At 41.9% G+C, this 25,940-nt stretch overlaps 1 protein-coding gene across 3 annotated transcripts in view; it reads left to right on the top strand.

Annotated features, from left to right (window-relative positions):
- Window positions 1-25,940, top strand: part of TMTC2 (transmembrane O-mannosyltransferase targeting cadherins 2) — a 374,233-nt gene that overhangs the window by 260,771 nt on the left and 87,522 nt on the right. For all 3 annotated transcript variants that reach the window (XM_075600493.1, XM_075600494.1, XM_075600492.1), the window contains 2 exons: window positions 191-312; window positions 25,715-25,796. In XM_075600493.1, the coding sequence (XP_075456608.1) occupies window positions 191-312; window positions 25,715-25,796 (204 nt within the window). The remainder of the gene's footprint in view (window positions 1-190; window positions 313-25,714; window positions 25,797-25,940) is intronic.

The raw sequence follows: 25,940 nt of genomic DNA, 5'->3' as shown, positions 1-25,940 counted from the left end.
ACTTCCTTCCATCCTCCCCACCATGAGTCAACCTTTTACCTTAATTTCTCTAATATCCAGATGGATCTCTATTTTTCTACGTCTCCTACAGAAATGTCTTTGTCACAAGTGCTGTAGGGTGCCTTTGTAACTTAAATAAATGACTGGTGTTATTTTCGTTACCTTGAACCCTTATCTGATCTTTCTACAGGAGAAGCCTACATGCGATTGAACAAGGTGTCTGAAGCAGAGCACTGGTACGTGGAGTCCCTCAGATCAAAGCCTGACCACATCCCAGCACATCTTACTTATGGCAAACTTCTGACTTTAACGGTGAGCAATGACAAAGTTTCATATAATGTATGTTGCACAAGACAGTGACTTTCTGTTTTAAAAATCCCATGTGTTTTCTTTCCCAGAATTTCTTTACTGTGTGTATGTCCAATGTATAGGAGGAAATCCATTTAGTAACAAATGTCATTTGCAGATGGAGTTAATTTTTTCCTGTTTTGTAAGTTGGTTTGGGCAACCTTTCAACTTTCCTGGAGTTCCCCACGAAATTACTTGTCATACTGTAATTAGAAACAGAATATCTCTACACCAAATAAATAAACGAAATGATAGATTATATAATGGGTGTATGTCAACTGCATCCTTTAAAACGGCAATACATATTTCAGACAAAATACCATGCTGACTGAAAGGAAGTACTGTAATGTAATCAATTTCTTGTTACGTGAGCACGTAACATACTGTATAGAAAACCGAATATAAGCTCAAGAAGATACAGACCATAAGATCAAAAATATGTATGTGAATATAAATGAATCAAAACGGAGCCTAAGTCGGGTTTAGAGGATGTATTTGTATATACAGGAGGATAGGAGGAGACACATCAATGGGGAATTGTAGAATGTAGCATTTAGAACAATTAAATGAGGTTTGAATGAAGTCCTCAGTGAAAATCCAAACTTCTATCTTATCCCTGTGTCTCTGGTATGGAGCACGTAAGCCTATGATTTCTTGCCATTCTCCCAGGATTTGCTTTATTTAGCATGATTGAAAAGATGAGGGCAGCCCTTTCTTTATAGAACTTGGTGTCTAATAATTCTGTTTGAGCACAAAATGTGAAATTCTTTGTTTCTGTTTGAGCATATATAACATGACGTGATAATGTTACTACTTTAATATGAAACATTTTGTACAGCATATTGCTAAGCACTGTGGTTCTCTACATCAGGGGAGCGCAATCTTTTTTCCCGCCATCTGTCCCCCTCTCCTCGTGCCCCCCTGCTTACATTGCTTCAGACATCCTGGCGTCATGATGTCATGTTGCCACGACAACCCGACGTCACATGACCCCGCCGCGTTGCCATGGCGACGCGTGACCAGGAGCGTCTGAAATAAGGTAAGTAGAAGTTTACAGAGGCCCTGCAGCTCCCCCGGCATTAATTTAAATGTATTCGGGAAGCGCGCGGGGGCCTCTGTAAACCCTGCGCACCCCCCACTTTGTGCACCGCTGCTCTACATGGTCAATAAAAAGTTCCAGACCGTGGGTGAACTTTTAAGTTGAAAAACTGATTACAATTTTTTCACTTAGTGTAAAGCTTGTTTTCTAAAAGGGATTCAAAAACATATTTTTAAACATTGCTTTTATTTAAAGAAGTGCTAAAAAGCCTCCATTATGTATGAAGATATCGGTACCATGTTCTATTGGATAGTTTTACTTTTCACATGTATTACAGTTCTGATACGTGTCATATAGCTAGAGATGGGCGAATCTGTCCAAATCTGTTTAGCAGATTTTTCTAGCATCGTCCCCCCCCCCCCCAAATCCTTTTCGCGGTGTAAAATCCGCAAACGCATTTGGTTGGTTTTAATCTGCTCAGATTCATCAAAACCCGCCAAAGGATACAACCCATGGACAGATGTGTAGAATGCAATCCACAGATTCAGCAATCCGTTGGCAGATTGCTAAATCCACAGATTTGAATTCTACAAATCCGTCCACGGAGTGTATTTCTAATAATAATAACAAAATCTGCAAAATGTATGTTGCCCTTTTTGAGATTTACCTGCTGAAATCGGCGGGCCAAAAGAACCGGCCGATCCGCTGCGGATCCAAATCCGCCCTCAAAATCCGCCCATTTCCTCATATAACCAGCTATTTATTATATGGAAATATAAATTATGTTTTTCTTGTATTAAAATGTGTTTTAAGGTACTGTGCTATTTTCAAGTATTTTCCGAATGCTTTTTTCAATTGGTCTTTCTAAAATACCTGTATTTGTTAAATAAGAAACAGGAATATGAAGAACATGGTATGGTTAAAGCTGCAGGTGTTCTTTAGTTAGGAGTGTAACATTGAATGGAGATTTATAAGGAAAAGCTTTTCAAATGGTGAAAGGATATGACAGAACTAATTGAAATGCAAATATTGGAGTATAAAAAGGAAGAACATAATAAAAAAAATTGGTGTGAGTAACAACTTGTAATGATTGAAAATGTGAATAGTAGTTCAGTAAGTGAAGCAGCTGGAAGGCAGCCCGGTGACTGGTGTTTTAAGTTGCTATTTTGGTTTTATGCCTTTTCCAATAACTGTATATAGATATTGAGGTCAAGCAATATTAAACTGTTTGTAGGAACTCTGTAAGACCTCACATGCTTAATGAAATAACATGAGGGAACTTATGAATGAAAGGAGCGACCAGACTAACTGATTTGTCTTGCTACAAGAGTGTAAGGATGCAGTAAAAGCACATACTGTAAGTTCCTGTACCAGCTAGACAATTTATTTCCTTCCCACAAAGGAAACATAACTCTTGTTTAAGATTTTAAATTGAACGGCTCCTATTTCTATGGCATAACTGAGGCTCTTAGTCAAAATTGACAGAACCAGGTGCAGGGCTATGCTTTTAATATACATTTATTTTTAATGTGCAGTTCTGACTAAGACTCCTTGTTTAATATGCCTTAAAGTAGTGCTGTGAATAGGACTCTAGAAGATTTCAGCCTCATTCACATTTATAATGAATATTGAACTGATAAAAATGGGTAATTGTAGACAGTAGCAATATATAGGGTTATACTGTATCACAATTGATTGTAACAAAGAAACAGGTTCAACCTCACATGTGATAGTAATAGATAAAGGGTTGCCACCACATTGTCCTTGATAATTTGTGAAATAATGAGCTGCTGAGTAACCAACTCTCCCACTAATGTAGTGCTATCAGCTGTTAAAGTCCCATATAGAAACAAGCAGTGATCCTTTGGGGATATAAACTGCTAGACAGGTAACTCAAGAAAGAGGATATAATCCCCTAAACTCATCGCAATTTCACGATGAAAAGTCACAGGACAGTTGATTTAAATAGTCCTTACGTTCTTCAAAGGCTCCCTTCGATCTGCATGTGATGATGTCACTCCATTGGATCAGCAGAAAGTAAGTCATATGTCCCAATGTTTTTTGTCACCTGTCACAGTGACTTCATCAGGCAATGGGAGGGGGGGAATATCATCAATGAAACAGCCATAGTATACCATAGTACAGCGGTGCGCAAACTGGGGGGCGCGCCCCCTCGGGGGGGCGCAAGATTATGTAGGGGGGGCGCAGGCTGCGTGTGGAGAAACCTGGGGGCGGGCGGCCAGAAGCTCCGTGCAGAGGCTGCTTCCAGTTCTCTGCTGTGTCTTGCAGAGGGGGCGGGGCCTTGCTGCGGGGCCTTCCCTGCACACAGACAAGCCCTTCTCCTCCTCCTGTCTTTTACCCGCCCGTTTTCAGCAGCACATGGGGGGACCTGAGCAGGTTTAGTTACTCTCTCCCCCTACCCACCAGGTGTGTGTGTGTGTGTGTGTGTAGAAATGTGTGTATATGTAGAAATGTGTGTGTATATGTATATGTGTGTGTATATGTATATGTGTGTGTGTGTTTTGTATGTATATGTGTATATGTAGAAATGTGTGTGTATATGTAGAAATGTGTGTGTATATGTAGAAATGTGTGTGTATATGTAGAAATGTGTGTGTATATGTAGAAATGTGTGTGTGCTGTGTTGGTTGTGATTTGAGTGGGTGTGTGTGTGTATATGTATGTGTGTGTGTATATGTGTGTGTATATGTATGTTTGTGTGTGTATATATGTGTGTGTGTGTGTATATATGTGTGTTTGTGTGTGTATATATATGGACTGTTGTGTGTGTGTTTGCGTGTGTGTGCCTGTTGGTTGTCTGTGTGTGTGTTGTGATTGAGTGTGTGCTGTGTTGGTTGTGATTTGAGTGGGTGTTGTGTGTATGTGTGTGTGTATATGTATGTATGTGTGTGTGTGTTTGTGTGTATATATATGGACTGTTGTGTGTGTGTGTGTGTGTGTGTGTGTGTGTGTGTGTGTGTGTGTGTGTGTGTGTGTGTGTGTGTGTGTGTGTGTGCTGTGCCTGTTGGTTGTCTGTGTGTGTGTGTGTTGTGGTTGAGTGTTGTGTGTGTTGGTTGTGATTATGTGAGTGTTGGTTGTGACTGTGTGTGTGTAGTGATTGAGTGTTGGTTGTGACTGTGTGTGTGTAGTGATTGAGTGTGTGCTGTGTTGGTTGTGATTTGAGTGTGTGTTGTGTGTGTGTGTGTGTTGTGATTGAGTGTGTGTGTTGGTTGTGGGTGTTGTGATTGAATGCAGCGTTGCACAAACTGAGGGGGGGACGCCCCAGGCGCAAGATTATTTAGGCGGGGCGCGTGCAGCAAAACCTGGTTGTGCAGGCGAAAAAGATGTGCGCGCGCGGGCGGCCAAATAGAATAGTGCAGGTGGGGCCACGTGATTCGGAGGTACGCGGAGGAGCACGCCCCAGCGCTGTGATGTCAAACGCCCCTCCCTCCGGTGTCTGCCTACAATAGCGCTGTGGTCCTGCTCTCCTCCGCTGGCAACCTGCTTCGCTGCGATCCTCTTCAAGTGTGAGGGTAGGCTGCCAATATATCAATCATACTATGAATGTACAGAAATAATAAAAAAAAGTGTAAACACTTCCCCGCTCGTGCTTGCAAAATTATGCAGGACACCCTGTGCTCATGCTTGGAGAGTTGGTGATGTCACCGCTCTCAGCGGCAGCGTGGACGCAGCCTAATTTTGCAAGAGCGAGCTGTTGAAGTATGTAAGTATTTAGGCTGCGCTTATAGTGCAGGCGACGCAACGTCGCCCGAAAACAAATGCATTGGCGCCGCCGCGTGCGCTTATAGTAAGCGTGACGTGGCGACGCGATTTTTTGAAGCTGGCAATATTTGATTTTTAAGGGGCTGTCGCCTCATATGACAGCCCCTGAACCAATCAATGGCCTGGTCGCCCACGCCGCCGCCGCAAAGCGAAATACAACTTTCGCTAGCGGCGACGGGTGACGTCGCGGGCACTATATGCGCGGCCTTAGACATATTTGTATTTACATTGTATACCGTTTAATAAAGGGTTTTTTTTCATGGGATTTTGATTACATCAGGCAGGGGGGCCCGAGAAATTTCATGGATAAAAAGGGGGGCTCGGCATAAAAAGTTTGCTCACCCCTGCCATAGTATACCATAGTATAAAAAAGACAAAAAAGAGGAAAAAGCGCGAAACCCATCGAGTAGTAAAGTCTGTTTATGGAATAATAAAAAACGGTTATAAACACTCACAGAAGAATAAGTAAATTCAGGCACTTCGGTACTTTGAATGACCGCTGGAACAGAAGTAGTCCACTCGTCTGTTGGTTGGGGTACTCAGTGTCTCTTCCTCTCTCCTTCACTCGATTGGCGGCGTGTGTCCGCTACCGCGTCAGGTGACTCGTGACGTCAGCGCGTATGTCGTCAATCGGGGTTGGACTTTGGGTAGCCACTTGCTCCCCCGCCAAACTCGGCGTACAGGAGTTCTATCTGTCACGCGTATTCTCAGTAGTTCAGTGCTCTTGGCAGAACACCAGCAACCATAGCAATGTCAGCCCTACGCGTTTCAAGGACTTCTTCGCCCAGACTTTACTACTCTATGGGTTTTGCGCTTTTTTCTCTTTTTTGTCTTTTTTTCTATAGTTCCTACCGGTCCTGAGGTTAGTTCCGGTTGTAAAGAAGCAGCATACCCATACTTCATCTAATACTGGACTCTGTATTTGGGAACACATGATGTGACTATATATTATTTATTTATTTTATTAACTCCTTAAGTACTATGTTCGCACTTGTCACTGTGTAACCCTTTCTTTGTAAATATTTATTTTTCACTAAGTAGGAGCGCCAGCTGACACACCTATTACTAGAGGGTGTTATACAGTACCTATCTACTTTTATCTGTGTCAGCCTATCCTCAATTCTGTTATTTGTTATACCATAGTATACCAATGTTCATACCAGGACAGTTGCTACTAACGGCTATCTACATGCAAATAATAACCATCACAAGAAATGGTTGAGCAATATCCCCCTTTGTTCAGTTCAAGCGACCTTAGACAAAATTGGTCTCAAGATATTGATTTTCATGAACAATTTTATTCTTGAAGAATAAAAGCATCCTTTAAGGTTATGAACCCACCCTTATAGAAGAATCGTATTTAAAAGTGTCTGCACTATATAGAGACCTTCGAATCAATAAACCCCAAATCAATAGAGAAAAAAAAGTTAACAATAAAAATAATTTTACAAAAGATCGAACGTTTTTTGCTACTAAGTGAGCCAATCTGCAAGGACAATTTAAAAAAAATTTGATTAAACTTTGGGCTTTGTTAAAAACTGATTTCTATTTTAGGTGAACATATTGAAGAGGTACCTACTAATGTAGTCCTGTGACTTTTCATAGTGGAATTGCAGTGAGTTTAGAGGATTATATCCTTTTACTTGAGTTACCTGTCTAGCAGTTAAGATCCCCAAAGGACTCAATATTCATTATCAGAACAGTTCGTGTTTAACCTAACGGTGTGCAGTCCAGTTCAGGTGAGGTGACCTTACAGTATAACATATTGAGAGGTATTGTGGTGTGCATGAAGCTCGTGTGCTGATCATTGTGGGACTTTATCAGCATACTGCTTTACTCTCCCTGCTTGTTTCTATTCAGGACTTTAACAGCTGATTTCACTAAATCAGTGGAGAGAGTTAGTTACTCAGCAGCTCATATTTCTCAAATTATCTGGGTTAATGTGGAAACCCTGTATCTATTACTATCACATGTGAGATTTAACCTGCTGCTTTATTACAATCAATTGTGATTTAACCCTTTTTGTCTCATTTAGGGCCTCATGCAGAGAGCAGCGCTAAAAGGAATCTCGCCATTAGCTGGCGAAAATGGAGCTTTAAACAGCCGAAACAGGCAAGTTTTAAAAAAAGCGCCATTTTTTTTTTTTCCCCTTGAAATTCGCCACGCGGCTGGAGAGTTTCTAATCTCTTCAATTTTTTTCCCCTGCCGTATGCAGAGAGCCGCGATCGCCATCTAGTGGCTGTTCGCGCCCAAAAAATGGCGTGATTTTCAACATTTTTCCCCTCCACCAAGCAGCTGGCGCTCTGCGGCCGGTGGAGGGGAAAAACAGCGCTTATAGCGCTGGTTGAAACTCTCCATATGCAGAAAGGCTTGTTAATGCAGTTTTATGCCCTTTCTGCATATGGAGATAAAAACTCCAAATAAAGCTAAAATTTTTCCCCCTCTCCAATTCTGAATAGCGCTGCTCTCTGCATGAGGCCCATAGTGAGCATTGTCTTTTTTAATATATATTAAAGAACACACTTGTTTTTTTTTATTATACCATGGAGTGTGCGCTTTTCACTTTTTCTTTTTAGACAATCTTTATGGATATGGTTTATCTCCTAGAAAAGCAGCCTTTACGCCAATACCTTTTTCTGGATTTACCTATGGAATTTGTCGATTTTTCTATATATAACATTTTATTTTATTTTTTCACACATTTTCCACTTTTTTATTAATTTTTTTACATTTTTCATACACTTTTTAAAATATATATTTTCATTTTTTTTGTTCCCGTGCCCTTTACTCCCCTTATTAGCCTCCTTTTTTTCCTTAACAGTACACTCATTAGAACATTACACATTATTCACGTTTACTGTAGTATATTTGCAAGTAACACTTTTTTATTTTTTTATTTTATTGGTTTGCGCTTAATATCACATTTATGTGTCTTACATTTATTAATTAAATCTAATGGGGTATAGTTGGAGCGCCATATATGTTGTAGGTTTATTGTAAGAGGAGACTAACCTGTAGTGCAGTTTCACTGGATGGCATATAAAAATAAGCAAGTCTACCTGTTCATGAAAAACAAAATGATTTTCATGGTGGTTTTTAGGGGGTGAGATTTTAACTGACATCTGTACACTAGCTGGGATTTTGAACAGAAATATGTCTTCCAAAATGCTTTCATGCCATTGAGGTCTTTGTTGGGTGTGTGCGAACTTGCTAGATTCGTATGTCTGCATTTTCGTTCTACCTTTTTAAAAAGTTCTTAAAACATATACAGGCATACCCCGCTTTAACATACGCAATGGGACCGGAGCATGTATGTAAAGTGAAAATGTACTTAAAGTGAAGCACTACTTTTTTTCCACTTTACGATGCATGTACTGTACTGCAAAAATCATATACGTGCATAACTGATGTAAACAATGCATTTGTAACCAAAATAGATACAGTAGGCTTTATAGAATGAAAATCTTTAATGTCAGCTGATTTTTTCTTACTAGTGCCCCCACAAAATACATACCAAAAAAAAACCATCCCTCTAAATAAATATAACCCCACCCCGCCAATAGATATTAAAAATGCCCCCGCCAATATATTTTTAAAAGACCCCCACCGCCTCAATACATTTTTAAAAGACCCCCACCGCCTCAATACATTTTTAAAAGAACCCCACCGCCTTAATACATTTTTAAAAGACCCACACCGCCTCAATACATTTTTAAGACCCCCCCCCCCCCATACATATTTTAAAAAAATCAGGCCACACGGGTAAAATTATCATCATATTTCCTTTATTTCCTTCAGCACCCCTCATATCACCCTCCCCTGCATCGCCCTCATATCACTCCCCCTGCATGTCCCTCACATCATCCCCCTACATGTCCCTCACATCATCCCCCCCCCGCATGTCCCTCACATCACCTCCATATCCCTCACATCATCCCCCCTGCATGTCCCTCACATCATCCCCCCCGCATGTCCCTCACATCATCCCCCCCTGCATGTCTCTCACATCCCCCCCTGCATGTCTCTCACCTCACCCCCCCATGTCCCTCACATCACTCCCCATGTCCCTCACATCACCCCCCCATGTCCCTCACCTCACCCCCCATGTCCCTCACCTCACCCCCCCCATGTCCCTCACCTCACCCCCACCGAAGTGCCTCACATCACCCCCATGTCCCTCACATCACCCCCCCCCCCCTGCATGTCCCTCCTCCCTTTCTTCCCCTACCTCAAGCAGCGTACAGGTTGCGGGCAGCGGAAGCATGGCAGTAAGCGACGGCACACGCACGCTAGAGCACGGCTCTGAGCGGGCTCGGGGGGGTGATCGGAAGAGCCGAGGAGGTGATTGGAAGAGCCGGGGAGAGGGGGGGGGGTGATCGGAAGAGCCGGGGATAGGGGTGGGGGTGATCGGAAGAGCCGGGGAGAGGGGGGGGTGATTGGAAGAGCCGGGGAGAGGTCGAGCCGGAGAAAGGAAGAGCTGGGGGAGACGGGGAACGGAAGAGCTGGGGGAGCCGGGTAAAGGAAGAGCCGTGGAGAGGAAGAGAGGGCACACCGCCGCAGCATGCGCACGCCGCCCCCCGCGTACGCACACAGGGGGTAAGGTGCAATTTTAAAAAATGTACGTACTTGCGAGTGTACGTAAAATGGGTGTACTTAAAACGGGGTATGCCTGTAAACATTTAGATCAAAGTTGTATTGTAATAGCTCAAATTGATTAAAATGAACAATTTTGCTTTTTTCAGTGACAAAACAGTAACCGTGCGACTTTTGATTTTTTTTTTAAACGTTGCTCAAAACAACATGGTGAGCCAACAGTTCTACCCTATCAGTGTGGTGGAAGGAGGGAGCGAGCGAGCGAGCGAGCAGGGACCAAGGTAGATAGCTAGCTTGGTATAGGTAGGCGCAGACAGGAAGCAAGAGAGAGATTTTATTTTATTTTAATGAGTTACTTTATCCCTCCTTGAAAACTGAGGACAGTGTTTTCTAGCTCAAGATGCTCTGTTAGAGCAGCAGGAATAAGAACCTCAGCAGCAGTTGATGTGGCGTCAGCCCTTGCTGCTGCTGCTGCTGCTGCTATACAGCCCGTGTCAATGGAACACGTTGTGGCCAAGTTGAGCTTGGAGGAGGTAATTATTCCACCTCGAGCCTCACTCACAGAAGCAGCTATGTATTAGATAAAATAAGCAAATCATCATACTTAACTGCTTCCTCTGTCATCATCCTAAACCAATTCTGTCTCGGCAGTGTCCTCTGCCCAAGCACATCTGTTTGGACAGATGTGTGAGCAGGACATGTAACAGCACGTTTGGCAGGTGCATGCAGGTCAGCCTGGAGACAGGGATGTTAGTGCAGGCAACCAGTTCTAGTGTGTTGTGGAGCTTTCTAACAGATTTTGAATCAGTGTCCCTGTCTCTACCTCACTCTCTGTTAAGCCAAACAGAACCCATGCTGCTGCTCTTACTGCTCTACCTTCGGCAGAGGAACAATCAGCATGTGGTGGTGGTGATGTAGCGGAGGCTCAGGATGCTCTGCAGGAGGGAGACATTTAACATGCTAACTGAGACCTGTAGAGTCTGAGATGTAACTCTTGGGTCTTTTGCAATTTCTCTGAGCATTGCACGGTCTGACCTTGGGGTGAATTTTCTGGAACGTCCACTCCTGGGAAGATTGGCAACTGTCTTGAATGTTTTTCACTTTTGAATAATCTTTCTCACTGTAGAATGATGGACTTTATGGACTTTGTTTGGAAATGGCCTTATAACCCTTCCCAGATTGATGGGCAGCAACAATTGCTTCTCTAAGATCATTGCTGATGTCTTTCCTCCTTGGCATTGTGTTAACACACACCTGAATGCTCCAGACCAGCAAACTGCTAAAACTTCGGCTTTCATAAAGGTGGTCACATCCGGAATGTTGAGAGCAATTTTAAAACATTTTTTTATGGGTATCAGAGGAAGATATATGGGGAATCTGTTATTGCAACATGAGTAGATGGATATTTGTTCTGAACACAGTAGCACCACGTTGATTGAATGAAGAGTTAAATTATACTAGATTTATGGGTTAAATGTATCTATATCAAGCACAGTATGTGATTATACTTCCTATAACTATAAATAGTTAATGATGTATAAATAAGTATTTTTATTTCTGGTTTGATGTCATCAACCCTTTAGGCAGGGGTGCGCAAACTTTTCTGTTTGCGCCCCCTCCCCCCGTCATCTCTCGCCCCTCTCCCGCCCCCTCCTCTTACCGGCTCTGAGCTTATGACGTCCTGTGACGCGTTGCCAGTTGATACCGTGGCGTCTTTTGATGTTGCGTTGTCATGGTGACGTGTCGCCGAAGAGGCAGCTCAGACCAAGTAAGAGAGATTTACAGAGACCTCGCGCCTCCCCCGGCATTTCATTTAAATGCATGGGGGAAAAGCACAGGGCCTCTGTAACCACCTCGCCCCCCAGAATATCTCGGGGGGCGTGCCCCCCACTTTGAGCACCACTGCCTTAAGGATATAAGCCCCCCCACACTATACGTGTGGGTACACCCCTGATGAAGCTCCCTGATGAAGCTACATTTAGCTAAACATACAGGTGCATCGGCATGCCAGAATGACAGCACGCAATTACACCGCCAGACAGGCACGACCGCACACAATCATTATGGCTTGCCGCTATGCAGGCACACTCGTTTTCAAGCACACTAGGATGCTACTGCAGAACCCATCGAGGAATGAGCACAATCTTTATCAGAAAAGAACATAAGAGCATCAGACCTTTCTCTATTGCATGAAATGAGGCTTTGGGGCCTATGCTAGTAGCCTTCATAAAACATTTCGCTGGGCCTTGTGTGTCGCCAGTTTTGTATATTGAGATAAGGATTTCTTGAATGTGAAAAAATGGGATCTGAATTGAGTGCTAGGTATGACTCAGGATCCGCAACGAGCCTCATCGCTTCCCTAATGTAATCCACTTTGTCTTGGACCACCACACCACCTTGTTTATCTGCCTGACGTATAGCCAAGTTGTAATTCTTCCTAAATTCTTCCAGGGCTTCTTTTTTGGTCATATTGAGAACTGTCTTCTTCTGTGACTCACAGAGTGTTTTAAAATCTTTAAAAAACAACTGGTGAAATACATCAATGTTTTACCCTTGCACTGGGCAGATAAAATGATGAGTTAGGTTTGAATCTTGAGTGTCTTACACCCACATCTTGCTTGACCCCTATTGTATCATGATCCTGCTCGTCTGGCCCCTCATTCTCCTCTAATAGTGCAACCAACCCTTCCAGGCATTCATGTTCTCTTAGATTGAATCCTGCATCAAAGAGAGGTACGGTGTTGTTGTTATTATGTTTTAGAAAGTGTCTTTTAAGCGTAAGCATTCATGTAAATCTATGCAGGTCAATGAACAAATCATAGAGAACAGGACCACTTGTGGGGTCAAAAGATAAACCCTTCTCTAAGATACCAGTTTGTATTGGGTTTAGGGTGTGCGTGGATAGATTTAAGATACTTTTGGCTCTGCTTTTTTTTTCTTGCTCTGCTTCTTCTTTTTGCTGAATCTTTTTACCCCCTCGGCAACCTCTTTTTCTAATTTTTTCAGTTCTTTTTGTGTTTGGAGCAACTGCATCTTCCTTAGCTGGTGCGTCTCCTCTTGAAGTCTGTCTCCTAAGGACCTTGATTGTCGATTGTCCCTCCCTTGGTTTACCCGACCCTTTGTTTTTGCCTGTTTTTCTCTTTCTAAAAAAGGAACTGGGGATGCATGGGGGAGGGGGGGGGAGGCTTCGGTAGTGTGTACCTTAGGTCTGGCCCCCCTAGTTTCTTCTAAACAAGACCTATCAGCTTTTCTGATACTATCAGTAACGTGTCTTTCAACCCTTGAATCTTCCAATGTTAATGGATGATATCTACTATTTATTTTCGGTGTATGACGGTACTTGGGACCTGGTGTGTTGTCATGATATTGGATATTAGTGCTTCTCTAGTCAGGGTAAGAAGATCTATGGCTATCCTGATGTTTGTTATATTTTTGATAATCAGTGAAGGGCTTAGGTCTTGTTGCCCCATGCTCAATTTTCTCATGACGTTGTATATGTTGTAACTTCTGGGCCTCCCAGTTCCTAATGCTTTCTATGCTGTAATCTTGTACATCCCCTTGGAATTTTTTATTGCCGTGGAGGAGCCGAGTGCATAAGAATTTCTTGTTTTTTTGAGGATTCTAAGGCACCTGTGCATCCATTTCTAATTACTTTATAAATACCTTTGTAAAACTGACATTGCTGTAGTTTGCCTCCCTTGTGTCTGATCTAGGACCACGTTTGAATAAAGTATAGAGATTGAGGGCTAAGGCCCCCACCTCAGCAGTGGGTGTTAATCTGAGGCAAATAGGGGGTTGATTGAATTTACATTCTCTTGACATCCTTTTTTCATTTTATTTTTTTGCTAATCCGATTGCCCTTTTGCAACTTTTGTTAAATTCCTTATAATTTTGACATTATGCCTCTGTCCCTTCTGCCTGTTTATTTAGTCACATTGGCTTAGACTTGTTTCTTCTATATTTATTACCCAAAAGATCCACGCCTAAGTGTGCTTTTTTAAGAATGTTTTAAAGACTGACCATTTATCTTCCACATTTTTTCCTACAAAAATGTCATCCCAATTTATTCCTTGTAGTTTGTTACTCAGTTTATTTAAATCTGCCTTTCTACAAAGTAAAGACTTTGTTAAACCCATATAATATGGTTTTTGATCATTTATTTTAAATGAGACCATGTTATGATCACTATTTCCCAAATGTTCACGGACTTGCATATTTGTTATTACTTCTATATTGTTTGATATTGCTAAATCCTTTAATGTGTGTCATGTAATTGTCTTTTAGCACCCCCACAAATCTGTTTCCTTTAGTTGTAATGCTAATCTCATTGCTCCAGCCTATGTCCGGATAATTAAAATCATGTATACCTTTTACTTTCTATCAAATGATGAATGAAAGCTGAAGTCATTAATGAGTTCAACTGATTATCTCTTAAAAATTTATTTACCATGTTGCCAAATTAGTTTAAGGAAAACCTATAGAGTTGCCAATTTAAATTTTGAGAGAGGATACACATTGCAATATGCAACTTTTTAGAAAATGCCTCTGAATGTGCCTCTGGTGTAAAGTGAAGAATAGATTTCTATTTGGTACCTTATGTCTAATGAAGTGAAATAATTTTCAGTTTCTAATAGCATATGGAATGAGCATATTTATAATGAGCTAAAAGAGGCCATCAGTTCAGTCATATTGACAGAAACCCTTACATTAATATAAAATGCAACATCAACCAATATATTTGACTTCTATACACTAAAATATTTTTTTTTAAGTGCTTTGTTTTTACCTCGCATCTCACAATGGTACATATTCCATAAACTGATACACGTATTCTATTAACTCATACAAGTATTCTATAAACTCGTACATATATTCTATAAAAAAGGATATCTGCACAGACGAATGGAGAAATGGTAGGCTAAATGCATGTGATACTTGGCAAACGTGTATGATCATTATGATAAAGTGGCCCATGGCCTCAATGTTTTTCTTCCAATTTCCAAGTCTGTTGCTGTGGCTCACTTCTTTTGCGAAGATGCCAGGAACATATTGTAATGTCAAATGTACGTGGTGTCATGGCTACAGAAGTTGAATATGCTGCAGATGCTTCTGTTAACCCCATAGTAACCACAATAGTCTTTAAGACGAGCACAATGCTTACCTTCATAACTACTATAGCTGCTCACCAGTTATATTTGCCAATGCCCCCAAATGCAAATGCCAGGGGGGGGGGGGGGTGAGGGAGAGGGGGGCGTGGCTACTACTGGAGGGTGTGTGTCATTGGCTGTATAGGGGCTGTCTGTGTTCCTGTGTATCTCTCTCTCTCTCTCCCCCCTCATCTCTCTCCCCCCATTGCTCTCTCCCTCCCCCCCCCATTGCTCTCTCTTTCTTTCTCTCCCCCCCCTGCGCGCTCTCTCTCCCACCCTGCGCGCTCTCTCCCCCATGCCCCCCCCCCCGCGCTCTCTCCTGGCCCCCCTCTCTCTCCCTGCCACCCCCCCCCGGGCTCTCTCCCTCGTACCCCCTGCGCTGTCTCTCCCATGCCCCCCCGCGCTCTCTCTCCCGGCCCCCCTCTCTCTCCCCCCCCTTGCTTTCTCTCCCCTCTCTCTCACCCGTCTCCTCTCTTTCTCTCCCTTCTCCCCTCTCTCTCTCTCTCTCTCCCTTCTTCCCCTATCTCTCTCCCTTCTCCCCCTCTCTTTCTCTCTCCCTTCTCCCCCCTCTCTCTTTCTCCCTTCTCCCCCCTCTCTCTTTCTCCCTTCTCCCCCTCTCTCTTTCTCTCTCCCTTCTCCCCCGACACCACTTCTCTCTGCTGAATTCAGTGTCATTGTGTGTGTGACAGGAGAGTAGAACACGCCCTCTCACTTCCCATTTGTCAGAGCAGGGTCATGTGACCCGGCTCTCAGCACCAAAGTATCTCTGCCTTGTCTCCCCAAGCACAACGCTTGGGAGAGCGTGTGTGCACGCGCATGAGCGCGCAAGCACAGCGGGAGAGGGGATGTGCTGATACACATTGCAGAAGGTAAGCGTGCCAAGCGCATACCGAGCTCAGCGCCAGCAGGGACTCAGCTTTAGTGCAAACATGGGGTCAACCTTCCTTTACTTACACTGTTCCTGAAGAGGACACCCACTAACTTCAGTGTTTCATTCAAAATACTACCTGTGTTTTTTTAAATTAAATGTTTAGTATTTGATAATACTTATTGCTTAAAAAAAATCACTCTTTACGCCCTCTTGAATATTTTTTGTATGTATTCTAAGCTTCCTTGGGTTGCTATGGCAACCATTTAGGAATCCACAGTACTTCCTCTTTTGAAATAGACGGCCATATTGGGTGCCATGAGATTCAGGATCAGCGCCGATCACTCACAGGAGAATCGATTGATTGGAAGCTTTGATAATTGTACTAAACTGCATAAAAGGAACTGCTGTATTTATTTTAAAATAATTTAAAAAAAAGGTCTAGAGGAAATACACCTTTAAGTCATTCCTTGCCCCGTGTCCCCAAAAATATTTAAATGTAATTCCAGTGGGTTTCACAAATAATTCTCTCTTGCCACCCCTTCGCCCAATAAAGTGGAATCCAAAAGCACTAACGAAAAAGAAAAATCTTTAGCTTACTGCACGTCCTAAATCCAAGGCCTGGTGGCCATTTGTAATTGAATGGCATCTGGTCCCAAGGGGGAGACATCCTTAACTGAAGTCGTTGAAGCTCTCTCAAAGTATATCTATTCTTTATCTTAATCCTTGCTACATTTTTCCTTTTTATTGGGAGGTCCTCTTGAAGGAAATTTGCCTTTTACAAGACTTTGCACTATTGCATTCCTTCATGACCACTGGACTTGCTAATGAGTTATAGTTTTAAGGCAGCGGTGCGCAAACTGGGGGCGTGACCCCCAGGGGGGATTAGTTTACTTAAATTAAGTGCCTGGGGAGCTGCAGGGCCTCTGTAAATCTTTACTTACCCTTTCTCCACATGCGGCGTCAAATGATGTCGCGTGGTCATGTGACGTCACGTTGCTATGGAAACGTGATGTCATGACCCCGGAGCCGAGGTAAGTGGGGGTGAGGGAGGGTGCGGGGTGAGGTGACCACCGGCATGGGGGCACAGGGAAAAAAGTTTGCACCCCTCTATTTTAAGGTATGCTTTAGGCTCTGGGGATACCTTAATTTTAACTAAGTAATATATCAAACCCTTACATCTAGTGAACAAATCATCATATTTTAATAACAGCAGCTTTGGAAGATGCAAAAAGAAACTAATGTAAAAATGAAATTAAAACAAAAATGGTGATCCATGTAGACTGCTTTAAGTAAACAGGGCTTCACTAGGTTTTTGTCTATTTTGGGGATAAATCTTGCCTGCTAACTACTGAATCTGGCCTTATATTGGAGATGGGCGAGAAATGTCTAGTAAACTGAAAAATAGGCATATGAGTATGATGGAGGAAATAGATATATAGTAATTGATTTGCTTTTATTATAATCCGTTGTACACCATATATTTATTAGAAGCCATTTTCTTCATTGCCTATACAGAAAAAGAAAAACAGCTTTATTACAAACATTGGAAACATTCACACAAGCCAGAATATCACAACACATGTTTATTTGAACGACAAACTATTTGGTTCAGTAGAGGACCACTAAAGAAGCATTCTAGATATTCATCTGTAAATAAATAATTCTTCTTTATGAAATTATTTTTTGGAGAATAAATGCTAGAGTTAGAATTGATGTTGATTTAAGTTCTAGAAATGATTTTGGTAGTGTGTCTAAAAGAATGACTCAATAGAACGTAATAATTACAATTGTGCTAAATAAAGTAAAGCTGTTTTTATGTGATTTTTTTCCCCTTCCATTGCCATTGCATTTTTGGCTTCTATAAATAGAGAAATGATTCTGTAAGTGACAGCATTTGGCAACAACTAAGTAACATTTACTGTGGTAAAGCTAGAATTGTACGGGCATACCCCGCATTAACGTACATGGGTCCAGAGCATGTATGTAAAGCGAAAATGTACTTAAAGTGAATCACTGCCTTTTTCCCACTTATCGATGCATGTACTGTACCACAATCGTCATATACGTGCATAACTGATGTAAATAACGCATTTGTAACAGGCTCTATAGTCTCCCCGCTTGTACACAGCTTCGGTACAGGTAGTGAGTCGTATTGCTGTTCAGGACGTGCTGACAGCTGCCGTTTTCCTATTGGGCGATATGTCCTTACTCGCGAGTTTACTTAAAGTGAGTGTCATTACACCGGGGTATGCCTGTACTGTGTTTCCGTTGTAGAAGTGCTCTTCCAGTCATGCATTCTATTTAGACATTGTACCTTTACTATTGCACTGTTCTTTACACTGGGTGACTCTTTCTCAAATCGTCGAACCTCAATGTGGTTTAGGGTGGCTGTATTTTATCGTTTGAGAGTATTTTAAAATCAGCAATATTTTGTGCAATACAGTAGATGGTAAATCCCATTATTGCAAACTGACATAAGTTGCATTGGTATTTGTGTTTTGGTTTTCAAGTAGTAGTTGAGCTATGTTGCCTCTTAATTGTTTATTACAGTCTTACCAGTTTAATTTCTGAAGGGGTTTGCATCAGTGTGCATTTCTGCCCATCCCATCAAGGAAAGGACTAATGTTTACAGTGCAATCAAATATAGTGTTTTTTTTTTTAACTCTGTGTAATGGGGCAGGAGGAATTCACAGACCTCTGCCACTGCAAAGGTGCAACATTATGTACAGAAATGTACGCAACTGTAGACCACACTGGGAATTCTATGCCACTTGTAATATTGTTCATTATTCAATGGTTTTGTAGGGAAAAACCCTTCCGTAAGGGAATGTTTGTCCCCCAAAATCTAGAATTTAAAAATCAAGCACTATCTACTGTAAGTGCTACATCCTAAATAACAGAAAGATACGTTATTGTAGGGAACATAAAACAAGTTTATTGAAAGATTACAATAATAAAAATAAATAATTTGTAAACTGAGAACAAGATTGACACTTTTAACAGTCACTATGGTGACCACTGGTAAAATAACTTAAACCATATCAACTTATTGTGACATTGCCAGTGAAAAGGCAGTTTTTGGAGCAAAACTTGCACAAATAAAAGAATTTATTGCATGCATCGCCTTCGGCATCATTTTGTGCATTGCAAAGTATCAGTAGATGCATCTAGAAAGGGGTGACCTGTTGCATGTTATGAAGTGTGATAAACAGTTTATCTTGTGTCGTTTTTTCGGTTATTATTGCTTTTGAAAATCTATTATGTCATTTTTAACAAGTTATAATTGATGAAAACATAAGCAAAATACTGTATGTAGTAATATATCAAATGTCACTTTCATTTGCCTTGAGACAAGATATAATCCTCCTCCTCCTTGACACAAGATCCTTGTGCTTTGAATCCCAAAATGAGACAGTAAGCACTTTAAAGAAGTAACTGTTCTTGAAGAATTCCATGCACTGCAGAAAAATAGTATTGTGATACCCACCACAAGTCACTACAATAATATATGCTATACACTTTAATTCATAACTTGATGTAAAAAAAGCTATGCAGTTTCAACTCAATTTGTAACAGTAGCTAAAGTGCCTGGATTTGCACGGGTTGCAGTAATCAAAATTACTAATGTTCATAAAAATGACAAGTTTGATTTATCTAATTAAAAACGTAAGTATCAACATCCTCCTTTACTTTTCTCTTCCCCCACCTTTTTTTTATCTCTCCCCCACCTTCTCTCTCCGCCACTCTTTGTCTCTGTCTCTCTCTCTCTCCCTCCCCGCATTCTCCCTCCCCCACCTTCTCTCTCTCCCCCCACCTTCTCTCTCTCCCCCCACCTTCTCTCCCCCCCACCTACTCTATCCCCCACCTACTCTATCCCCCACCTACTCTATCCCCCACCTACTCTTTCCCCCACCTTCTCTCTCCCCCACCTTCTCTCTCTCCTGCACCTTCTCTCTTTCTCCTCCCACCTGCTGTCTTTCTTCTCCCACCTGTCTTTCTCTTTACCAACTTCTCTCTCTTCTCCACCCTCTCTCCCCCACCGTCTCCCTCCCCTCCTTCACTCTCCCCCATCTCCTCACTATCTCCCCCCATCTTCTCTCTCTCCCCCCACCTTCACTATCTCCCCCACCTTCTCTCTCCACCACTCTCTACCCCCCCCCCACCTTTTCTCTCTCCCCCCCTACCTTTTCTCTCCCCCACCTACTCTCTCTCCCCCTTCTCTCTCCTCCACCTTCTCCTCCCACTTTCCGTCTTACTCCTCCCACCTTCTGTCTTTCTCCTCCCACCTTCTCTCTCTCCCCCACCTTCTCTATCTCCAGCCCACACCCTCTCTCTCCCTACCTCTCTATCTACCCCACCCTCTCTATCTACCCCACCCTCTCTATCTTCTGCACCCTATCTATCTCCCCCATCCTCTCTTCCACCTTTTCTCTATCTCCCCCATCTTAACTCCCTCCCTCCATCTTCTCTCTATCTGCCCCCGTTTTCTCTCTATCTCTTCCCCACCTTCTCTCTCTTCCACCTTCTCTCTCTCTCTCGCATTCACCCTCTCTTCCCCCCACCATCTCTCTCCCCCATCTTCTCTCTCCTGCACCCTCTCTCTCTCCTCAACCCGTATCTCCCCCACCCTCCCTCTTTTGCCCCACTTTCTCTCCCTCCCACACTTACTCTCTCCCCCCCACTTACTCTCTCGTTCCCCAATTATTCTCTCTCCCCCAATTACTCTCTCCCCCCACCTTCTCTCTCTGCCACCCTCTCTATCTCCCAATTCTCTCTATCTATCCCCCCTTCTCTTCCCCCTCCTCTACCCCCCTCCCTTGTCCCCTTCTTCACCCTCTTTCTCTCTCCCCTGTCCTCTCTCCCTCTCTCTTTCTCTCCCTTCCCCTCTCTTTCTCTCCCACTCTCCCTCCTCCCCCTCCTTTCCTGTTCCTCCTTTCCCTCCCCCTACTTCTCTCCCTCCTTCTATTCCCCCCCCACATTCTCTCCCCCACCTTCTCTCCTCCTCCCCCACCTTCTCTCCCTCCTCCACCTTTCTTCTCTCCCTCCACCTCCTTTTCTCCCTCTCCTACCCCACCACCCTCCCTCACCCCACCACCCTCCCTCACCCCACCACCCTCTCTCACCCCTTACCCCCTCTCCCCCTCACCTACCCTCATCACCTCTCACCCCTCCCACCTACCCTTCTCTCTCTCCCCCTATTCTGAAGCTAGGGTCACGTTTTGTTGTGTGAATAGCCCCTGATAGCATTAACTCAGCCCCCTTTCACTCCAAGTCCTATAATATTTCCTTCACTTTATTGGAAAAGCAGCAGTAAATACAGGCACTTGTGGATGGAGTGTTGTAATGATTTGTAGTTAGAAGCAGGTAGAAAGAAATGGCCTTGCCATAGGAGAGTAACAGAGAGGTACTCACTCAGTCAGTGTTGAACGTGAAAGGAAGTGCCAGTGTATTCTGGGTAACAAGATAGTCTGGGGACAGACCATCTGTGAGCAAGGCAGAGGGGGAGAGGGCAGACTAGCCCATTCTGAGAAGGATCTCAGAAGCTGCAGTAGCAACTCACTGATTATGTGTCTAGAGACAAGAAATGCAACATTGTAACTTATCGCACAGTGTGTGTATGCAAGCTCCATGCAGCTGAAAATAAGAAACTGACAGGCAGAAACTTCAAGGAAAGAGGGGGGTGAAACAGAGATGTGATTCTTGTTTCATGACACCCCCTCATCTCTCTCCTTCCCATCTATTCTGAAGCCAGAGTCACGTGTGATGTGTGACTAGCCCCAGATAGCATTAACTCAGCTTCCTTTACAAATCACTCCAAGTCCTATAATATTTCCTTCACTTTATTGGAAAAGCAGCAGTAAATACAGGCTCTTGTGGATGGTGTGTAGTTGTGAGTTTGTAGTTAGGAACAGATAGAAAGAGATGGTCTTGCCATGGGAGAGTACTCATTGTATCCAGGGTGGAAAAGGAAGTGAGGAGCAAGGGTCGCACTAGAAGTGAGATGGGACAAACTACTGTCAGCAAAGATAGGGGGGAGGGCAGAATAGCCCATTCTGAGAAGAATCTCAGAGGTTGCTGTAGCTACTCACTGGCTACATTCTCAGGCAGAAAGGGCAACATATTGATACATTGCACAGGCACAGTGTGTGTGTGTTTGTGTGTGTGTGCGCAAACTACATGCAGCTGAAAATAAGAAACTGACAGGCAGAAGCTGCAAGCAAGGGGAGGGGGGGGGGGGGTGAACAGTGAGAGCAAAAATGGGCTTACTTGTTCCATGATACCATCCCTTTAATACCTTATGATGTCCTCAATTATTTCAGCCTCTCTCATTCTGCAGCATTCCTGCTTTCTCACGTCAACTTCTGTCTAAACATAACTATCTGACTCTCCTTATCTGCCACTAGGCTACTGTATGTGCATTATGATGTCACATGGTAGAGACATAGCCTACCAGGTACAACACCCATTGGCTAACTTGCTTGTCCGAGAAATGTTAACTCCATAGAAATAACACATTTCAATACATTTTTTAAATAACTCTTAGGTGCATGCCCCTAGGGTCCCCCTTAGTATGCATACAATGTTTCAGGTCTCTAGGAGATATGGCCCTGACAGACAGACAGATTCTCTTTTATTATTATTATAGATTAATTAAAACATAAATCATGTACATGTATCTGAAAAACCAGCCATGAGACTTACAGCTCCTTTATGTCAGTCGACACATGTCTTACAGTATATCCATTGTTATGTGGTTTGTCTCTTGGTTTTATTCCTATCACTTCTTCAGGATCCATAATTGTGCACAGTGCATTTCTCATATAAACACAAATTAGATTAGAATTGTGATTTTATGATGCATAATTTATCCAATAAGAATTGAATGAGATGGGCACTTTTTTTTGCGAATTTGGATCCACCTCAAATCGGGTGGTTCCTTTTGTCCGCAGATTAACACAAAACAGTCTCAAAAGGACGATTCGTTTTTCTGGATTTTTTTTTTATCACTGACAATCCGCGGATTCTGCTATCTGCTGGAGGGTTTTAAGAATCCTATCTGCAGATTCTGCAATCCATTGGTGATTTTAAAAAAATCCACAAATGGATTGTGGAATCTGTGGATTGTATTCCTAAAAATCACTGTGGATTGTATCCAATGGCAGTTTTGGATGAATCCGCACGGATTTAAAGTGGAACAATTCGTCAACAGATTTTACACTGCAGAACGGATTTTGAATGGAAAGCTTGGTAAATTCTAGGTTACGGATGTTGACGTTGTCGCCCATCTCTTCTCCACACACCAAACCACAGTAAAAGCCAAAAGGAAACAATTTGTCAAATGAGTGAGCAATAGACACTGAAGGTATTTTGGCAAGTTGGTAAATAACTATTAAACTTAAAGCTATGTTGGATCAGTTACTGTACACCATTTCTCATGCCAAAAATAGTGCCAAGTTTACATTTTATATGCAAATGCTTTCAAATAAATGCAGGTATATTGCAGAAATTAATGTAAAGGAATCCCACGGTGAATTTTAGCGTTTCCACTTTTTGATCTTTTTATTAGTCTTCAGTAGTTTATTGCCTTATGTAGTTTAGGTTGGAGATAGTGCATTACTGTGAAACGGTAGATTGCTAAAATGACATAAAGGTACCTCCGTGTGTGGTCCTGGATACCAAATATCAAATGCAAGAGTATCAAGCAATTTTATAGAGCTGCGTCTCATAGTGAATGTTGTACCTTGCCAACAGTTTATTGATTTACTAAATAAGTTACAGAAATGATTATTGCACTAAATCAATACAGAGAAGTTTTTTCTATGCCAAGTAATTTTTTCATACATATTTATTTCAAGAAATGAACTTTAAAGTTACACATGACTATAAGTAAACTCTGTGTACCAATAGTTTTGTAAACTGACAAGAGCATCTTTCTAATTAAATTAACCATATAATTGAAAGAGCCTTGTTAAAAAAAAAAAAGGAAAAGAAAGTTGGAACAATCATTAAATGACCTACAGTATATTGAATACAGTTTTTCACATTTCCGTTATTTAATGTTTTTCACAGATATCTGTATTAGTTTTTTATTGATTTACACCAGTTTATTAATTCACTCAATATTTTTTCTGAGAACTTATTTTCATTACATACTAAGCCTTCTGAGATAGTTGTGTGTCCTGCAGCTCTGAGATTTGAAACATCTCCAGTAAAAACAGAACAGACGAGTGGTGTAGGTTGGCAAATCAAGCCACATGAATATCACTCTATGATTGGGTCACATCCCAATGAGATGCTGCCTCCTATGTTGTTGCTATCAGGGTAGTGTGGTGCGGAAGTTTTGTTTTTTTTTTCTCCTGATTCCATCCAGGTTTTACTGTATGGTTTGAAAAATAAAAATTGAAAAATTACTGGCATTGTTTATCACAAATAAAAACCCAAAACATGGAACACTATGCAGACATTTAAAAATATTTCTGGTTGCTTTTTCGCATTTAAAGGAATGTAGCTAAATATTTTATTTAGTGTGCTTTTCCATTTCTCTTTTCTTTTTGCCTTTTCTCCTCCAGAGTGACATATAAAGTATCACATTAAGCAGCAATACCACCTGCTTTCATACTTCCTCAACACTAAACCATCATTTCCTACATGTACCGTATAAGCCATTTTCTGAATCCTTGAGCCTCTGTAGAAAACACGGTTGATTATAATTTGTCTGATACATTTCCCTTGTAATTTGATTGGTAAGCACTCTACAGAAGAATCAAAATAACACTATGCACATTTACAGTAATGTGAGTGTATAATCTATAAATGATGTGCACAGTGCTTTCAAATCTTTTAATACAGGGAATATAATGTAAAAAAATGAGACTATAGGTGGCAAGTAAAAAAATAATGCAATACAAGGGGAGACTGCCCAAAGGAGCTTACAATCTAAGTGCTATTTGGGGGTATTTGGGAGACCTACAGAGTGCATTGGCTGCAAGTGCATGCCAATACATGTTTTTCTTAGAAGGTGAATTTTGAATGGAAGAGAGTTCCATAGGTAGGGAAAGATGAGTGAATAAGGTTTAAATCTTGAAAGGACTATAGAGATAAAAGGTGCAAAAAAGATGGGATATCCTACAGTTGAGAGCAGAGGAAGGAGCATATTTTTGCAATGTTCGCAGGAAGAAATAGCAAGTTTGATATATCTGTGGGTGGACTCGAATGTAAGCCCTAGGCAACCTACAATACTTGCGAGACTGGGTAAATAATAGTGTAATGGAAAAGGGGACAATGGGGCCTGGTTTGGGAAGGTGAATAACGAGCTCCATCTTGTCCATACAGACAAAAGGCAATCCAGCCAGAGATTGCTAAAAGGTAATTACAGTAGTGATTTGTGACAAGCTCAGGTGCACATAGTTATAGTTATGGGTCATCGGCAAAATTTGTCAACATGCATGTTCTGTATTTATGCTTTATTTTCTTGATACTTTATACTGTAACTACTTGAAGCAAGTCTTTCATACACGATAACACTATTTTGGTGTGTTTTTAGAAGCTATTTTGTTGTTGCTTGTTGTATTCACAATACATCACACGTCACTGATAATTTGCATAGATTTCACACCGATTTAACACTTGTTCACAGGGAGTATGAGGATGTTAAGGTTTCCCTTCACTGTTTGGGGGTTCTGAGAAAGGCTCCATTGGGAGCTGAAGCATTTAAATAACCCTGCAAAAAAGTTATAGGGTGCCTACTTTTTCTTTCTATAAACCATACTTGTCTGTATTCAAACGGATCGCACCCGATATATAATATTGATCATTTGGGAGTGAGAGTGCCTTGAACCTGTTTTGTACTGTATGTATTTGCTACTGGCTGCTTTGCATAGTAGTCTGCAGAGTAACACAATTAATGTATTATATTTTGTATTTTACATACAGGGTCGCAAAAGTGAAGCTGAGCGGTACTTCTTAAAAGCAATTCAGCTGGATCCCACCAAAGGAAACTGTTATATGCATTATGGTGAGTTTCTAATGGCTTGATTTCTCTCTTTAATATAGGTTTATTGCTCATACTATTTGGATTATTGCTATTTTATTTTGTATTTTCGATTTAAAAATCCACAGCAAAGAATAAAGCACATTTTCATCTAGTGAAGCAGTTCTT

The sequence above is a fragment of the Ascaphus truei genome, chromosome 5 (genome assembly GCF_040206685.1).
Source record: "Ascaphus truei isolate aAscTru1 chromosome 5, aAscTru1.hap1, whole genome shotgun sequence".
Classification (NCBI taxonomy): Eukaryota; Metazoa; Chordata; class Amphibia; order Anura; family Ascaphidae; genus Ascaphus; species Ascaphus truei.
The sequence above is the reverse complement of the archived record's forward strand: the minus strand, read 5'-3'. Positions and strand labels throughout refer to the sequence as shown.